Below are 18,453 nucleotides of genomic sequence, written 5' to 3'. Positions count from 1 at the left end.
TAAAGGGGGAGGTGTCATGATTAACTCATATAACGTAGTGGATGCATGGAAGGGTAACCCAGCAGAGGTGGTTAGTTTCTTTGTTTAAGCATTCAATTAGTTAATCTGAGGTTAATTTAATGTGTTTCTTTGTGAATGCCCTCTGTATCTGTTCTGGCTAGAGGTGTCATCTTCCCAAAGGACCCCTGTGGTGATTCATGGCCTAACAGATAAGGACCCTGAGTTATAGGAATTCCATTCCTATCTTAAGTGGGGGGTTTCCATCACCTTTACCCCACCATAACTTATTGGCACATCAAAGATGGGACCCGATTCTTGGGGATGGTGTCATATAATCAGTCATGTGGTCAGAGGGGCGTTTGCTTGCAAAAGTCTGATTTAGGGACAAAGCAGCGACCTCAAAGCAGAACTCCATGATATACTCTGATCGGAACAACATCGTAAAAATCCATCTGGACTTAAGGAGTTCCCACAGGCCGGCTTATTGGAGAAACTCGTGAGTGAGGGTCCTGTGTTTAAGTCCCATTGTTTTTAAGAACTGTTTGCTGTTTTACTTTTATTTTGTATGTCTTGTTTTTGTAATTCTGGCACTGTGTAATCTTTGTCTTTTTGTTATTAAAATATTCATAATCCAAGTCTGTCTTTGGGCTCTAGTATCGATATCCACAAACCCTAAGAGACGATAACACGTTACCATATTGTTATTAAGTTTTACAGGATATATATATATATATATATGTTAGTTGCCCGGGGTGGGTTGATATATATATAGAGATAAAGGTTCTAATTCGGATTTCTCACGAATCCGGTATCAAAATCGTGAGTGGTGGCAGACTACCTGGGGGGATACAGGCAGGATTTGGGGGTTAATTTGGTATAGCTTATGCCTTGTTAAGGGGACAAGTTAGTAAATCCAGAGGCCTGGTGCTATTAACCCCTTCATGCCCACGCCCTCCACACAGTCACGGCTTGGCAAGTAGTCCTGACCGTGACAACTTACAAAACAGGTGGCATAACTCAAATGTGTTATGCAAAATCAGCAGTAAAGTATGAAAATCCCGAGACCAGACGTCCAAGGCAAGGTCAAGATCCAGGAGACTTCATGCAGCATAAAAAACAAATAATAAAAAGAATCTCAACGCGTTTCGCCGTATAAATAAACGGCTTCCTCGGGAGAAATACAAGATGTATTTGTACTTTATTACTTAGCTGAATCCAGACAGGGACTCTAAACCACTAAGCATGAGGTCCTCGACATGGAGCACATAGCTCTTTAATTCTTTGCGGTTAGGTTCGGAATTTTGTGGTTTGGTTCAATTCTCGGACGCAAGATGCATTTCTCTCTACCTATCAATTTTGATGGACCGTGCCATCTATGTATAGTAACGTGCGTCATCCACTTGACCATTTAGTTTTTGCCTGAAATATATATAGGTGGTTGAAGTTGGAGGCCAGCTAATAGCCGTGCCAGACATCTGTCCAACCAACTAATGGGCAATGTCCGAGGGGGGCTTTCACCATCAGACAGTCATAAGGGTGGAACAAAGACAGTGGTATCCAAAGAATATTCCCATTCCAGAGCACGTCGAAGAGGTAAATATACGTTGAAGAGGTAAATATATTGAGACGATACCACCTGCACCCCTCTTCAACATCTCGCCCTACCTCTGCCTGCTAATCCGTTGGCCGGAGCGAGCTCCCGGCTTTCCCGGGAAGTGAAGGCGTTTTATACATCTGTTTGCTCCTTTACGTTCGTCGATTCTCTCCACGGGTTTATTTTCACCACCCTGTCCCGTTACTTATTACCCATTCCCTGCAACTCCTGCCGGCGGCATCTGGAATCGCGAGACGCCGCGACTTCTGACTGACCGGAGGACAGCAGGATTCCCCTGTAAGCCGCTGCGGTCCGTTAAAACATTGAGCGCGATTCGGCCCCTCATAAAGCCTCCAAAATATATGACACGCATGGGACACGCATGGGACAGACATCCGGCTCCTGGATCTAAGACGAGACCGACGACTGATTAAGGTTTGAGTCTTTACAGCAGGAGAAACGGGCGACTAGACGGGGGGCCGAATGGGGGCCGATCTGCCGGCAGGTTCGAGGTTTTTATGTAATGTATATTCTCTGCGATGTGTGGCTGTCCGTCGCAGGTTTTTTTTTGTACATACTGTATTTTACGCCAATGATGTCCCGTATAAGAAACGGTTCTCCTGTCTGATGGCGGACGGTGGATAAAACTCAGAGGTCGCATTATTCCCGCGTCCGTGAGATTTACGCTTCCCATTTCCCGAGCCGCGCTGGGTTTAAGCTCTGCCGTCAGGTCGACATAAACTGATGACGTATTTATTACAATCAGACAGAATTAAGCAGAGAGCCTTCTGTGAGAAGAAGGAAAGAATGGAAAGAAATAAAAAAGGCCATTTTTATTCCCTTCTCTTCCCCCCCAACAAATATCGAAACGATTACCATACGATATTTCAAATGAGGACCTACAAACAAGGTCAAAATCTAAAACAAGAGGGTCGGAGGCTTAGATGTGATGTAAGGAACTTTTTACATTAATACAGAGGTTAATACAGTGAGGGCATTTAAATATGCATGGGATATTTTGGGGAGACACATACTGGGACATAACAATTTTTTAAATAGTTTTTGTGTTTTTTTTGGTAAGCAGTGGTTTTTCTTACATGGATGGTATTTTTCTTCAGTTTCTTTCTTATTGTGGCTTCGTAGGGGTCTCAAACGAGACCCCTGACGGCTCTTTACATGTTGCTCTGGTGCCTTTTGTGACCCCCTGGATGAGGCGACGATGCACTCTTTGGGGTCAGCCGGCCACTGTTCTGTGTAATTGATGTTGAGATTCAGCAGGGCCGGCGATAATCGGGGGAAATTCAACCAAATTATCAATTACATTTGGTGGATTTAGTAACTAAGGGGGCAAATACTTTTTCACATTTGGGCAACATTTAAATGTGACAAATAAGCAAAAATGGGAGAAATCAGGAAGGGAGCAAATACGTTTCCGCAGCAATATATATATATATATATATATATATATATATGTCTACATACCCCCCCTTTCTTCTCTCAGTAAACAAAAACATTTTAATTATTTTCCAGACCATTAACCAAAAACTAAATGGATCTGAAAAAGAAACATTGAGATCCCAGAATGTGAATGTGAAATTATTTCTCAAATTCTTAAAATAATTTTTACAAAAAGTATAATCTCACCCATTTAAGCATTGATAGCACCTGTTGCTATTACAGGTACTGGCATAAAGATTATGCGGAGCTCTTACATGGTAAATGGGGCAATGAGCTTCCTTGATGGCAGAAGTCAGAACCCTCGTGGAGTATTGGAGTAACCGGGCAGGGCAGGACTCGTCATTTTCAGTTCTTCGTCACAAATGCGGATGTGTTCTGGGTTTAATGCGCATTGAGACAGCTGGGAGACAACCGGAGGGCTGAACTTCTTAGAAATGGCAGGAAGCTGTCAGCGATATCGACTCTTTAGAGTAGAAATAACAGGAAAACGGTTTTATGAATGGTTGGATGAGTAACGAATGCCTTCAGGTAGAATGATACAGGATGATTTGAAAGTTATCCAAATCCATATATTTTGCCATATCTCCCAAGTATCCCTGTTTAGGAGATCCAGCCACTCTTTGGGACTCAATTCGATCTGAATCCTCCTCTGATGCCCCTCTTTCCTCCTCTGATGCCCCTCTTTTGTAGGAGCTCAGAATGTTTGCTGGGTATGAGGGTATCGCAGCGTTTTACTGCCCTAAAAGCCCCGATAATGTGCACAGAAACAGCAGAAACTGTCTAAATAAACAGCATTCTTCTAAATTCCCAGCACAGATATATAAATAGCTATCAATTCACTTCTCAGCCTTTTTTTTGGCTTAACTCAAGTGTGGTACCTGTGAGAGAGGTAAACACTGTGTCTGTGGGTTAAGGTTGAGGTCGTTTAAAGCCCAAGGTGCTTTTGGGACCCCCCCCCGAGGAGGTCCAACAGGGTAGCCCGCCGATAGTTTTGGCCTGGCGAGTCTCCCTTGGTGCATATGGGGTCGGTGAGTGCAAGGAAGCACTTAGAACCTCAAGACTACATCTTGCACGGAAAGGCCTCCTGCTGATTTCAATGGGAGCACTTTCCTGTCTTTGATTGGCAGCTCAAGCAGCCAATCTGTGAGAAGAACCGTCGAACCGCGGACGAAAAGGGCAACTGCGCCTTCTTCCTCAGGTAAGTACATATTAAAGGACTCACAGAGGGTTAGTGTGACTCGCGGAGTTCTTCAATATATATCTTCTTCTGTAGCGGGGCCGTCAGACGCAGCAAGCCGCCCCCTTTAAGGAGCCGAGTAAGGATTTTATTCATTACCCGGTTTAATTTTCCAGCGTTTTCGCAAAGAATGCGGCAGGGAAGTGGATCTTCACTATTTGTTCATCTATACATATAAAACAACACCGATAATAATCTCACTTCTGGAACACCGAGTCCAGGGCTTATAATAGGGTCTTCTGTCAATGTCAATGCATAGAGATACTGAAAAGAAAGAAATAATATACGCCAGATCCTTAAACTTCAAATTTTGTTCAGAATTAATCCTATTTCTTATTATTTACAAAATTCTAGTCATATTACATATCCAAACAACCCTATGGTGGGACCAGGGAAGATGCCAATAGCTGGGAACTCTCCCGAGTTTTGACCGGAGCGGGGTGTAATACGTTTCATCCTCAGAGTCCTTTTCAACCCATTATGATTACTATTTAACTGTAAGAAATGCAATAATTGGGTCCTTTGATGTTGTTTTTATATTAATGCCCAAACCTTTGGTTTAACTCATACGAATCATTATTAAATTATAGTAATTCGGTATCCCAAACTTTTTTAATGTAACCTTAAAATATCTGTCAATACAGCCCATAAGGAAAAAAACTCATTTAATGAAATGAAAATCTACAGAAACGGCCCGGAAGGGGTTTAAATTTAAATACAACCGGGCTAAAAAAACATATGCACGGAAACATGTATTTAAACATAAAAAGACAAATGAACAGCTCATTGAATTCAATGGGAGAGCTTTTTCCTGCCACTGATTGGCTGCTTCAGACGGGAGCTCCGACACCTTTATTATTATTTTTTATTAATTAAATAATTGAAAGTACCCCGAGGTCTCTCCGCTCCTCTCTTCTCATTATTATGTATTCAATTAGCTATAGTGACTTGATGAATAGTTGACTTTGTTAAAATAGTCTTGTTCCTAAAATATAAAGTCCTTTGCTGAGCAGACAAAAAACGCATCATTTAGCTCTCCTTTTAATCATTTCTCTTTTTTTTGCAGATAATTGCCTTTGATGAATTAAGAACAGACTTCAAAAGCCCGATAGATCAATGTAACCCTGCGCATGCGGTAAGTAACCATGATCGCTTACATACATAGACTCTGCCGGCAGATCGGCCCCATCCGGCCCCCGTCTAGTCTGCCCGTTTTCTGTAAAGACTCAAAGCTTAATCAGTCGTTGGTCTCGTCTTAGATTCCGGAGCCGTATGCCTATCCCACGCATGTTTAAATGCCCTCACTGTATTACCCTCTACCACTTCTGCTGGGAGGCTGTTCCATTTATCTACCACCCTTTCAGTAAACTAAAATATTTAAAACAACGCTAAGCACTTTCTGTGCGATCCGGTTAGTAATGATGTGACTAAGCTGTAGACGGGGCCAATTTATTATCCCATGTGGCTTGGATCTCGTTTGGCCTTGATTGCTATTTAAAAATTCATACTTCTCCTGATTATCAAACTCCCTCAATCCTTCTGTGCCAGGCTGAGAAAAATCACTATTTGCCATATGAATGATGTCTGTGGATTTATTAAATAGCCAAGGATCAAACACTCCGCTGCTGTTTTTGGCAACAAGTATCTCTTTTTGAACGCATTCGCGGGGTCTGGGAAGATATATACATTGTAAACTAACCAAAGGAAAATTTTGTTCTAAATATTCACATTCTGTGTTTTATAGGATAAATTGCGTTAATCTGCTCTGCTAGATCATTGTGATTCTGTTTCTTATGCATCACTAATATAATATACAAAATATTATAAAATACAAAATAATATAAAACCAGGCTAACGGTTGATGGTAAATAACATTGTCATTGAAGGTCTCTCCTGAATAGTCTTGGGTATGGTTTTTCATGCAAATGTATGAGCTGGGAGAACCTACCTTATGAAGTTCTGCATCTGATCCACCGGGTTTATTGCATTTTATTGGGGATAAGTTGTCGATTAAATGTCAGCTGGCTATCTGGCAAACCAAGCAACGTCCAGTGGGCAAGTGTTATATGGTCCCTTACAGTTACATTTATTGGCTGCTGGCCGTAAAATATTAGGGCCCATTTAAATGTCCAGTCCAGTCCGGGTCACACATTATATTGGCTGGTAGCGTCACTACTGACCAACTGATAATGAAGAGCCACCATAAGAATGTTTGGTTCTCCACTCCAGTGTACATTCCCTATCCTCTAACCCTCTTTCCTTCATTGTCCATCTGCTGTCCCACCTCAACGTCCATACCCCACATTGTCCATTTCCTTCGGGGGCGGCCTGGCCTAGAGGGTTGCCCCAAATTTCTTAAAGCTTTGTGGAGACAGAGTGTGTTGGAGGAAGTGTGTGTTAGCATGAGTGTGCTGGACGACGTATGTGTTAGTGTGAGTGTGTGTTAGGATGACTGTGTATGTGTAAGTGGCCACCCAGTGTCTATACCCCTCTGCCCCCTAAGTCCCATACACCTCTGTCCTCTCTCCCAACAGCTTATCCCTATTTGCCCCCTGGTGTCCATCCCCAATGCCAATTCCACCCCTCCCAGTCCCCAATACCCCTCTACACACTCCTCCAACGTAATGCGTGTGACGGGGTATTAGACACCTCCCAATATGCCCCTCCCAGGGGGGATAAGTTATTAAATAGCTTGTTGATGAAGCCTTTCTAATGGTGGAAACGTATGCATTTACAAAGATGTGGGAGCTGAGTGATGCATTATTCCAAAATACACTTCAAAATTATTCCACTTCACTACTTTTTGATAAATGGTTTACTGTCTGCATTTAATATTCAGAATACCCTCTAACACATAGCAAATTATATTTTTTTTCCCCTAAAATCACTCCTGTACTTTTATGATCAGGTCCCTTTTTAAATTTTATGGTGTGCGATTATTCAGATGAAATCATCGCACATTATGCTGGCAGAGTGCTCGTCGCAATAGAGATCCAGCTCCCGATTTAAAATGTCTTTTGAGAGTCTTGCGGCTTCCTTGTCAGGTGGACGTTATTTACTATGAGTATTATTTTTCTTTTTTTTTTTTTAAACAGCGGGAACGCCTTAGAAATATTGAAAGAATTTGCTTTCTGCTCCGAAAGGTAAGTGTCAGGTTTGTCATATTCAGCAGGTCCTGGGTTGTGCAACTCATTTGGGATTCAAAACATATTTTATTTTGGAAGAAAACACCATTTATTGTTATTTTTACTCTTTATATTATAAATTATTTGCCTGTCTGGCTTTAAGTTCCAATATTACTATTGTTTTCCCAAAGACTTTCAGTAGCCACCAGTGGCATACCTAGTGGTCAGGGTGCCTGCTGCCATGGGGGGGTGCCGTCACGATGGTCAAGCGCTGCCAATAAAATTCCACGCCATATTTACCAACCCTTACGCCAAAATAATATAGACAAGGATTTTCTAGATTAGGATTTCTAGAATGCAAGGGTTCAAATCACCAGTTTCCAAGTGGCCAAGTGGCCAGGAGCATAGATTGCAGAAAAAGCACCCAAATGTCGAATGTGTGTAAATTGCCGTTTCTATGGGACACTTCAGATTTTGCAAGGGTTCTCACCAAATTTAATTACGGAGGTCTCCCCGATCGAATCCGATAACCACAAATTTCCCCTTTCATCAAGGATCCAACGTACTGTGACCGGAATCATTTTATAAAGTGATGTTAACCTCCTGTTAGGATACAAAATGTGGTTTTAATTACCGAGCTCCATTTGTGAGTCTGAAGAAATGTTCTAAGAAATGGGCGAATGCCTCTTTAGTATGTAGAATAATTATTTATATCAAAAAGATTTTTTTAGTTCTAGTTCTGGTCTGATTTTTACCCGGTTGGTGGGAAAGGAGCAGGCAATGGGTGGTTTGCATATAATAGATCTATTGTCTCAAATCTCAAGGGGCTCTCCGACGAATAAAAGTCCATATGGACCATATCAATCGATTCTGCTTCAAATATTGGTTATGAGCATAGTGCTTATTTTGCCGTTAATTTAGCTTTAAAAAGCTCTTGAAGCCGTTAACGAGCGCTTCCGTTTAAAAAAACTATGCAATGACATACTGCCTTACTCACCTAGTTACCCAAGTCTGCCTTAAAAAAACTATGCAATGACATACTGCCTTACTCACTTAGTTACCCAAGTCTGTCTTTTTATTAATGGTATTAGTCTGAGATATCTTGGTAATGCGGTTATTATCATTGTGTTTCATTAAATACTTTGGCCTTAATAACTCCACTTATGCCTCCATGTTTGGGAGGAATGTCGGACATCAGTGATTTTGCCCCAAAATTGCCCTTTAAATCTCATAGGATTAGTGCATGACTTTTTTAGGTGGACGCCTTCTCCATGGTAAAGGGCTCTTTTCGACGCAATCCAAATTAATTTACTGCTCTGCTGGAAATACGGATACGGCCTAATATCTGATTTCTTTCTCTTTCCGACCTGAATATAAGCACAACTCGATGCTTAAAGTAAATTCAGCGCCCCAGTTTAACCATAAATAAAACTTGATGATTACCGAGATGCTCTGGGATTATATTACAGAATCCTTGGGCGGTCACAAATCCTCTAATGATAAAAGGATACGGGTATCGCGCGTAGATGTATTGGAAGCCAAACACGGTGCTCTAATTAATGCTGTATTTCAAATAACGCAGAAGTAGAACGGTTTATATATACATCACATCCAATTGTAGCAATCAGAAACCACGGGTGTTCTTCCTGCTGCAGGATTATCGCGCTACAATAGTAGATTTTGATTATTTTTTTTTTTTTTTTTTTAAACACAAAACATTATCCGTATGTACCCGCGTCACTATAATTAAAAATACTAAATTTAGTGCATAGAGTAGTATGCTGGAAATAGCGTAACAGACGTTAGGACGTAAGTAGATCGGATATATCCTTAATGCCAAATAAGGATCTGAAATTAAATATGAAATATTAAAATGTATGTTTTTATTGAATTTACCTTAATACATGTGTATTTATTTTTGCTGCAGTCTATTGAGTAAATTGTTTATTTTATGCACATGCCTCCATTTTCGGATATTTACATGCATTAGGCGCCCCCCAACATACCGGCGCAGGACTTGAACCTCACTTTGTGGATAGCTGAGAGAAACGAAGCTCAATAGGGAATTTTGGAGATTTATTGATGTCAATGAACTGGGGAATTTGCTAGAACAAAAGAAACAGAGAAATTATATTACAACATATTTTTCTATAATATATACTTATATTTTAGATATATATATATAATTTATTAAATAGTCATGTTTTTTAAATTATGCAAATATTTATAATTTTGTTGGGCATACCCAATTGTCATGTGACATAAAAGCTCTTAATGATACCTTGTTGCCCTGGAAACAGTAAAAACAAAAGTATCTGTGTTTCTATTGATGAAACCTTTCAAAGCCACTGATCAAATGACAAACATAGACCAAACACGTCTCCTACCTGCCAATGCACATGGGGGCAAACAGAGTAGGAAAATCCTACATACAGGTCCGTATGTATCTATATATTTGCCGTACGTACATATTTATATACGATGTGCGTACATCGGGTAATTTGCTCTTTTGTTTTTTTGTAAAATAAAAAATGTTAAGAAAAAGCCTAATGTGTTTAAATGTTGTTTTAACAGGAGCAGGCGGCTTATTATAAACGTGTTAATTATTCTGTAATTCTTTAATTGTGGCAGTCATTATCCTCACCTCTCTTTAGAACAGATGCATGCCTGACATTTACAGTTATAGCACTAATAGCCCCGAAGAAAAGAGAGAGATCCCCGATTCCCCGTGCGTTCGGCACGGTCTGTTTTTGTTTTTGTTCCAAAATATATCACACGTTTATTATTTATCCATTTATACAGCGCCATCATATTCCGTAGCGCTGTACAATTATTATTTCAATAATATTCCTATGTAGAAACCCTACCTGGGCCGAATGGGGCTGATCTGCTGTCAAATTCAATGTTTCTATGTTACATGGTACAGCACATGCAAAATTTAGCTTCATTGATATTCATATTTTCAGGGAAAACTTTGTCATGTGATGGAAAAGCAAGTACAGATATAAAAAAAATACAAATCACTAAACATTTAAATGAAATAATAAAATGACAGATTTACTGAGGGTTTTTGTTTAACATGCTAGTGGAACAGCACCTATAAAATTTATCCAGTGATAATGGAATGTAAATATACTACATGAACATAGCGATATAACAATACCAAACTACCACCAAAGGGTTAATTGCGATATCCACTCATTGCATACAATGGGATAGCTAGAAGTCTGAAATATACCAGGGCTATATATCCCGCTATAATTCAGCGCTCCGTAAGTATTCACAGGTTAATTTGGCCCTGCAGGGGAAATATATATAGCGGGTTTCACAAAGTCTGGTCCATGCGCAAAGACATATCCAGCTAATGATCACGGGTATGGAGAGACCTCTGAGCCCTCTGTTAAAAAAGCCCTGCTTTCTGCTAATTACACTGAAAAGTAAACTGTTATGCAGCTGCATTTGGGAAATATTTAGATTTTTGTTTGGATTATATTAGAAGTAGGATTTTTTAATGAATGCAGCTCGAAATCCAGAAATAAGGTGGAGGTGAGAATAATTCATGGTTTATTCATGACTATATATTATTAGAATGTGGAGCATCTTACATAAACCATGCTTAGAATGTATCACGGCTCTGACAGGTCATCAATATTTAATACATGATGTGCCAGGGGTAGGTATGGCCCCAGCAGATAAGAAGTCACCGTCACCGAGTGCACGATGGATGAGTGTGCGTGGGTATGATATGGGAAACAGCTATGTCTACCAGGTTAATATATACAGTGGCTAGAAAAAGTATTTACCACCTTTGGAATTACCAGCATTAATGGATACATTTGTTACAATAATGAACAAACACAATCTGTTTTAACTTATAACAAAAATTATTGTAGTGTTCTTGTCCATATTGAGTACATCATCCAAACATTCACAGTGTGGGTTGGAAAAAGTATGTGAATCGCAGGCTGATCACTTCAACAAAAGCTAATTGGAGTCAGGAGTTAGCGAACCTGGAGTCTAATGACTGAAAGAGGACAGGAGGTGTGTTTCAGAGCTTAGAGTTTGCTATTCACAAGAAGCATCTGCTGATGTAATCCATTCTTCAAAAAGAAATCTCAGAAGACTTACAATCAAATTGATTTGCATAAAGCTGGAAAAGGTTAGAGAGAGTTTACATATTCATCAGTCACCGTTAGACAAGTTGTTTATAAATGGAAAGATTTAGTACTGTGGCTACTCTCCCTACAAGTGGGCCGCCCAGCCAAGATGACTCTTAAGTGCCGAACGCAAAATGCACAAGGAGTGAAAAAAAAAAGAACCCTAGAGAAACCGCGAAAGGCTTGATAGAATGATTGAAGCTGGTTAACATCTCTGTCCATGAGTCTACCATACCCAAAACATTGAACAGCCACGGAGTCCGTGGCAGAACACCACAGAGGAAGCCGCTGCTCTCCCAAAAAAAAAATATTGCTGTGTGCCTGAAGTTTGCCAAAGAGCACCCAGACACTCCACAACGCTACCGGGAAACTAAGGTTAAATTGTTCTCGACATGGAAGCATCATCCCAATGGTGAAATACGTGGAGGCAGCATCACGATTTGGGGCTGCTGTGCTGCTTCACGGGCTGGACAGATTGCCACCAGCGAGGGGACAATGAATTCCCAGGAATATCCAAGTATCGTACGGGATAATGTCAGGGTTGCTGTCTGCCAGCTGAAGCTCGGTAGAAGTTGGGCGATGCAGCAGGACAATGACCCAAAACAAAAATAAATCTACCTCAATTATTATTTCAAATAAAAGGATCATTAAATCCAAGGGTTCACTTACTTTTTCCACCAGCTCTGGGAATGTTTAATGGGTGAGCCCAATAAAGACATGAAAGATGATCATTGCTTGCGTGTTATTAGCGTAAACACAACGTGACTTGATGAACTTGGTGACTTTTATGAAGAATTAATGCAGAAAACCAGGCAATTCCAAAGGGGTCACTAACATTTTTGCCGCTGTTTACATACATTTGATGTGTGTCTCCGTGTAACCATGGATTTAACGCTGTGCGTAGCTGTAATTGTGAAGTATAGGAGAAAGATTTAAAGGGTCTCACTAAGACTTGTTCTGTGACTTTGTGAACTATTGATTTCTGTCTACAGGCCCTGACTCGGCCATCTGGCACACGGGGCAAATACCAGCAGGCTGGTGGTCCATAGGGCATTTTAATAAATGGTTTTGAGTGTCTGAAGAACGTATAAATTAAGGGTATTTGTTAAAACGGCTGAAAGTTCTGTTAGTGTAAATTTGTGACAATCTATGATGATAAAAGGAACATTTTCCCATATTGCTAAAAATAGTATTTCTTTCTAGTGACCAACAAAGAGCTGATACCATGTCGGATTAGAACTTCAAAGCACCTTCTTCAATTTACTGGAATTATGATCAAAGCAATATGTGGCACGGCTCGCTGATAAATTTAATACTGGAAATTACTTAATGAGGAATTAGAGCTCATAGGAAATTCTAATTACAGAGTGAAGTATATATATATATATATATATATATATATGTAAATGTTTCAGAAAGAAGGGACATCTATCATTCTGGTGCGGCGGTGTGGGTGAAAATCAGGGTATTACATTGAATTAAGGGCCAGTATTAGGGGTACTTTCATGTAGGATTAACCCATTGCGTATAGCATTAACGTATCAGCCCTCTGTGACACTCAAAAGGTTAAAAAGCCAACATGAAAACAAATGCATGAACTTTTTTAGAGTTCTATAAACGTCTATATAAAATCTATAATCCTTAGCCGCAGAGTTTAGTTGCAAACTATTTTATTTCACACCACCATTAACGCCAATGAATGGGAAAGGCGGTTTCTTATGTGTGCGGAGGTCTCATTTGACCCCCTAGAAACCTTGCGCAAGTGCTTATGGAGCTGGATAGAGGTGAGTACTTTTGGAATGTATCCAATCATGGCAAATATATACAGCACAGAGAATCATGCCCACGGGAGGGCTGGCACACTGGTAAATATGTTTATACACACACTCCCACACTTACACTTAAACACACACACATACTTACTAATGCTACATCCACACTTCATGCTAACATACATATACACATACACACTCATGCTAACACATACACATTCATACTAACACACACATTCATTCTAACATACATACATACTCCCCACCTCTTTACCTTTCCAGAGACTTCTTTTTAGCTGCTTGCACATTGTGTGCAACCAGCCGCATCTTCACTGTGGGGTCCCGTAACATCATGTTACGGGACCCCGCCGCATTCCGGTATTGAAGATATGATCTCATTAAAACTGCCATACCACCCTTCAATAAAGATCCAGTGCCAGATTAGGACCCTCTAGGGTCTATAGGTTTGGGCCGCACACAAATACACACAAAACAATTATCTGTACCTCTCAGGTGTGTGGCTCATCTCCTGCTTCTATAAGGTGGAGCTGCTGTGCTTGAACTGGGGGTCATGTTACTCCTACCTCTTGACTAATGTCTGCATAGCGGGGCTAGCTCTACATGGCCAGTAGGGTTGCCCCTCTTGCCCCATTGAAGTTATGGCCCTGAAGGCCAGATTACCCACTAAAGAACTGGTGGCCCTGCAGAGCTCAGGGGCCCATAGGCATGTACCTGTTGTGCCTTACAGAAAATCTGGCACTGTTTAGATGAGTTGATGTCAAGGCGGATTTTTAAATCCCCCAAACCCTGCTGTTCGCTATAAAAACTCCAGCTGAAGGGGCTACTACGTAACCGTATTTACATTCATTCGCGGCAGCCCAACAGCGGGGTTTTTCACACTGCCGGCTTTTAAAGGTCAGATTTTACTCAGCTAATTACTTAAGCATCTAGAAAATCGAGGGGGTAGTCATAAAGAAAGGTCACAGACGAATGGAGTCTTTATCCTGCGTTTATTTGTATCTTATCATGAAAGCAAATTTTGAATGCACAGGGAGTTACTAAATATTTCATAAATTATGATTCATATGGGGGTTCGGTAAAGACTCTTTGGCTTGAGTAACGAAGGGGATATTTTTAAAACGATACTTAATTGGTATTAAACGGTAAAGATGAAAGTTTTAAATGTACAATTTGATACAAGGTTTTGAAAAGAAAAGAGGGAATATATTAAATCTACGCACATTTTCTTACATGAAGGCGAGTTGTCACATTTCAGTAAACCTTAGATTTTCATTCTTACACCCATGCCTGTGAACTTTAATTAACCGCTTTGCTATATGTAGCTAATTCAATATTTTGAAGGTTTTCACACCAGCCACAAAACCGTAAAAGAAGTGAAACTGCCCTTTCTGAAGGTTTGAAGTGTTGTCAGATACAATTACAGGGAAGTCACAAACAGTGTGTGATTGTAATTAGCTTATTTAAGACTTAATGAACCTTCGCATTACTCTGTTATCTTATCGGATCCTGTTAAACTGAAGTGTTTCCACTTCCCTTCGTATCTTAGTTATTTCTGTTATTTTTTTCACCGATAATGTAATCAGAGCCAGATAACCACCTGAGCAGGATACAGAATTTGCCCTGTTTAGAAATAATTCCCAATACGCGGGCCACGATATGCCAGAATATGTAAGATTTTATGTACCCCTGGTCAAAACGAAATACATTAGTTTGCTTGCCATAGGATTTCATATTTACCAAAAGGTACCTAATCTTCAAAAAACTATTTGAGTCTTTAGTGGAAGGTGATGCATTTTATAGCACAAACATAAAAAGACCAAGCATAACATCCATCAAATACTAACAAACACACATATTCTGACATCATACACTAACATGGCACAAACACTCTAAAACCACCGGCTGACACTCACACTCATGCTAACACCATACACTAACATACACAGCTCTAACACCATACAATAACACGTAAACACGCATTCTAACACCATACACTAACATACACACACTCATGCTAACACCATACACTAACATACACAGCTCTAACACCATAAAGTAACACACATTCTAACGCCATACACTAACATACACACAAACACTGTAAAACCACTTGCTGACACACACACTCGTGCCAACACTATAACATGTAAACATGCATGCTAACATCATACACTACACATGTACAAACACTCTAAAATCACTTGCTGACACACACAATCATGCTTACACCATACACTAACACACACATACGCATGCTAACACCACACCACACGGGGGAACAGCTACTGCTGCCCTACTACCACTGTGTAACGTAACATATGTCACATGACCCTGCTAGGCACCTTGATTTTCGGGCACCTGGGCGCCATGCACCCACCTTAGCGTGCCCCTTTTTGTATATTAAGCAGCAAAAAGTTTATTTCTGAAGACATTTTGTTTATTATGGATTCATTTCTTTTACCATATAGTGTATAGTTTTTTATATAACTATTTAACTTGCTGAACTCATAAATAAAGCATTGGAAATATCTCAGATTTCACTTAAAAAAGTTTGGTCAGCCTAAAGACGATACCTCCCGTGGACAACACAAGAAATATTCCTCAAACAAGAATCCTCAAACAATCCTTTAGATCCTTATGTTTCCCTCTGCATGGCTTCTGTTCTACTTTACTTCTGTATTCCACCTTGATCTGCGTGTTATTCAGGCTCATTTCTTTTCTTCTTTGTAGCTGGTGCTCCCAGAATACTCCATCCACAGCCTGTTCTGTATTATGTTCCTCTGTGCGGAAGAATGGCTGACACTTGGGTTGAACGCGCCTCTGCTTTTCTATCACATATGGAGGTAAGCGGCGTTAAATGCCGGCTCCTCGCCGTAGGAGTCATTGGGAGTCACTTTGAATTATAACCTCAAAGGTTAGAATTGTAAGGAAACAATAGGCGGATTATACTGACGAGGACAGGTCTTGGGTCACGGCAGGATCCCTCAGCATCTAGACCCTTTCTGAAGTCACAGGCGTTTATGTGACTGTAGACCAACGTTCTTAAAATACAGGCTGAAGGTCAGGATTTCTAATATGGTTGACCAAGCACTTGGCTGCACTTCTCCCTATTGAGGGCCACCCTGGATGGATGGGTCTGCACGTAGGCCAGACTTTGCCCATTGTCTGGATATTACCGCTCATCAAAGCGGCTCCTGTGTTAGGCTCTGTCTTTGGTGCTAGAGGTGCCGGGTATGTAAAATTAGCATTTTTAGGAACTTTGTTAAATTACGATCCTATTTCCACGGAAGCTTATGGGTTAAACTATGGGTATTTAAACTAAATCTCCAGTGCAGTTACAGTGGGTTAAAGAAATCGGAGTCAGCAGATCTATCATTTTATGTTTTTCTTCTCGTCGCCAAACAATACAGAAACGATTCAGATTTTCTTTCCAGTTTTATGGCAGCAACCTATCAGTGAATGCCTTTGTGTCACATGACAATTAAGTGCTCCCGACAAATAATACAAATGAGGCAAACATGTGCATGATTCAATTATTTCTGGGAAATGTTTGGCTATTCCACAATACCACGAATGATGTTTCTAACGCTGCATTCAGTTGCAAAAGTATTAAACTCAGCAGAGAAGGTGGAACGGCATCTTTAATGGATTTAAGAATTCTAAACGCTGGTAAAAAAAAAAACTTCCTTTTAATGACTTAAAAAAACATGTTTTGTGTAACAATTCCGCCTATATATTTCTTGCCATGCAGACCAGAATAATTGTCTTACTATGACAGTATCACTGTTCTAGCATTTATTTTCTGGGGGGTTTTTGCAGGTATTTCCACTGCCCGGCAGACAGCTCCGAGCTGGCGTACGACCCGCCAGTAGTGATGAACGCCAGCACGCTAAGCTACTGCCAGAAAGAAGCCTGGTGCAAACTGGCCTTTTATCTGCTCTCTTTTTTCTATTATCTTTACTGGTAAGGCTTCTAATTTCTACATTGTACAGTTTTATAAGGAAATGAAAGCTATTTTCTAGGTTAATATAAGCAATATATATAAATAAATATACATATACAAATATATATATATATAAATATACAAATATATATATATATATAAAAATATATATATATATATATATATAAATAATCCACTTAGACAAGGCACCCTCTAGCATGTTATGAAAATGAACCTTTGCAGATCTGTAATTTTATTATTTTAAGCCTTTATTCTTTTTAAGCAACCTATTGCTTCTCTGTGCATGCAAATTACGCATACCCTGAGAAATTATGAATCACGCAAAAGTTTACATAAATAACAATTTTACATAACAATAATGATCCTTAATAATAATATGGATTTATTTCTGGGGTGAGTTGTTTGCATTTGCACAGTAAATGTAATGCTATATTTTGTTATCAACAGTGTGGGTGGAACAGCACCTTTAAAATAGCATGATTATAAACATATTACCCAGCACATTTCACATCTTTCCAGACAGAGAGAGGCATCTGTCAATCAAATCTTGGTTCTGAAGCAATGTGTTGCCCAACTGTCTGAGATTATTTTTTAACTTCCCGATTTAAATCAGCGCTTTTTTAAATAAACATTTTATGACGTGATTGATGCCATATAGTAAGTTAAATCACGAGCTTTGCTATCCCAACATTTCAAACTTACAGTCTAACCATATCTTGTTTCTATCACTCACCCAGCATGATTTATACCCTAATGAGCTCCTAAGGAGCTGGAACCAAAAGACAAAACGTGATCATGGATATGGCTGGATCCACAAGGAGACAGAAAGTTCCATGGAACCTCCGGTCAGCAGACTATTATCGTATGGTGGAAATAAAGGAATTCAAGATGGACTAACACGGGTATTATGAAAAAGACACACGTGATAGAGAATATCAGAGCACCGGCGACGTCCACTCGCTTCCTTCTATATGAACAGCATATTATCTCGCAGATAAGGGGAGCGTGGAGATTTAATAAGTAATCAGCCAACATGCAGTTGGAATCAAGCAGCCATCATTACTATAGGTCTCGCCTTTTATAATTCCAGAGGCTGGCTGAGAGTTATCAGAGTCATTTTCCACA

General features: G+C 40.0%; 1 protein-coding gene across 2 annotated transcripts in view; it reads left to right on the top strand.

The window, feature by feature from the left end:
* LOC149278149 (protein cornichon homolog 3) overlaps positions 1–18,093 on the top strand; it is a 32,662-nt gene extending 14,569 nt beyond the window's left edge. Inside the window, exons 2-6 of one of the 2 annotated variants that reach the window (XM_089502256.1) lie at positions 5,356–5,424; positions 7,385–7,432; positions 16,095–16,207; positions 17,184–17,327; positions 18,066–18,093. In XM_089502256.1, the coding sequence (XP_089358382.1) occupies positions 5,356–5,424; positions 7,385–7,432; positions 16,095–16,207; positions 17,184–17,327; positions 18,066–18,093 (402 nt within the window). The remainder of the gene's footprint in view (positions 1–5,355; positions 5,425–7,384; positions 7,433–16,094; positions 16,208–17,183; positions 17,328–18,065) is intronic. The other variant, XM_089502257.1, reaches the window with a different exon arrangement.
* The last annotated feature ends 360 nt before the right edge of the window (positions 18,094–18,453 follow it).

Source organism: Sceloporus occidentalis, unplaced genomic scaffold (genome assembly GCF_023333645.1).
Source record: "Sceloporus occidentalis isolate IW3139 unplaced genomic scaffold, rSceOcc1.0.p SCAF_199, whole genome shotgun sequence".
Taxonomy (NCBI): domain Eukaryota; kingdom Metazoa; phylum Chordata; class Lepidosauria; order Squamata; family Phrynosomatidae; genus Sceloporus; species Sceloporus occidentalis.
Note: the sequence above shows the minus strand (reverse complement) of the source record. Positions and strands in the feature narration are given on the sequence as shown.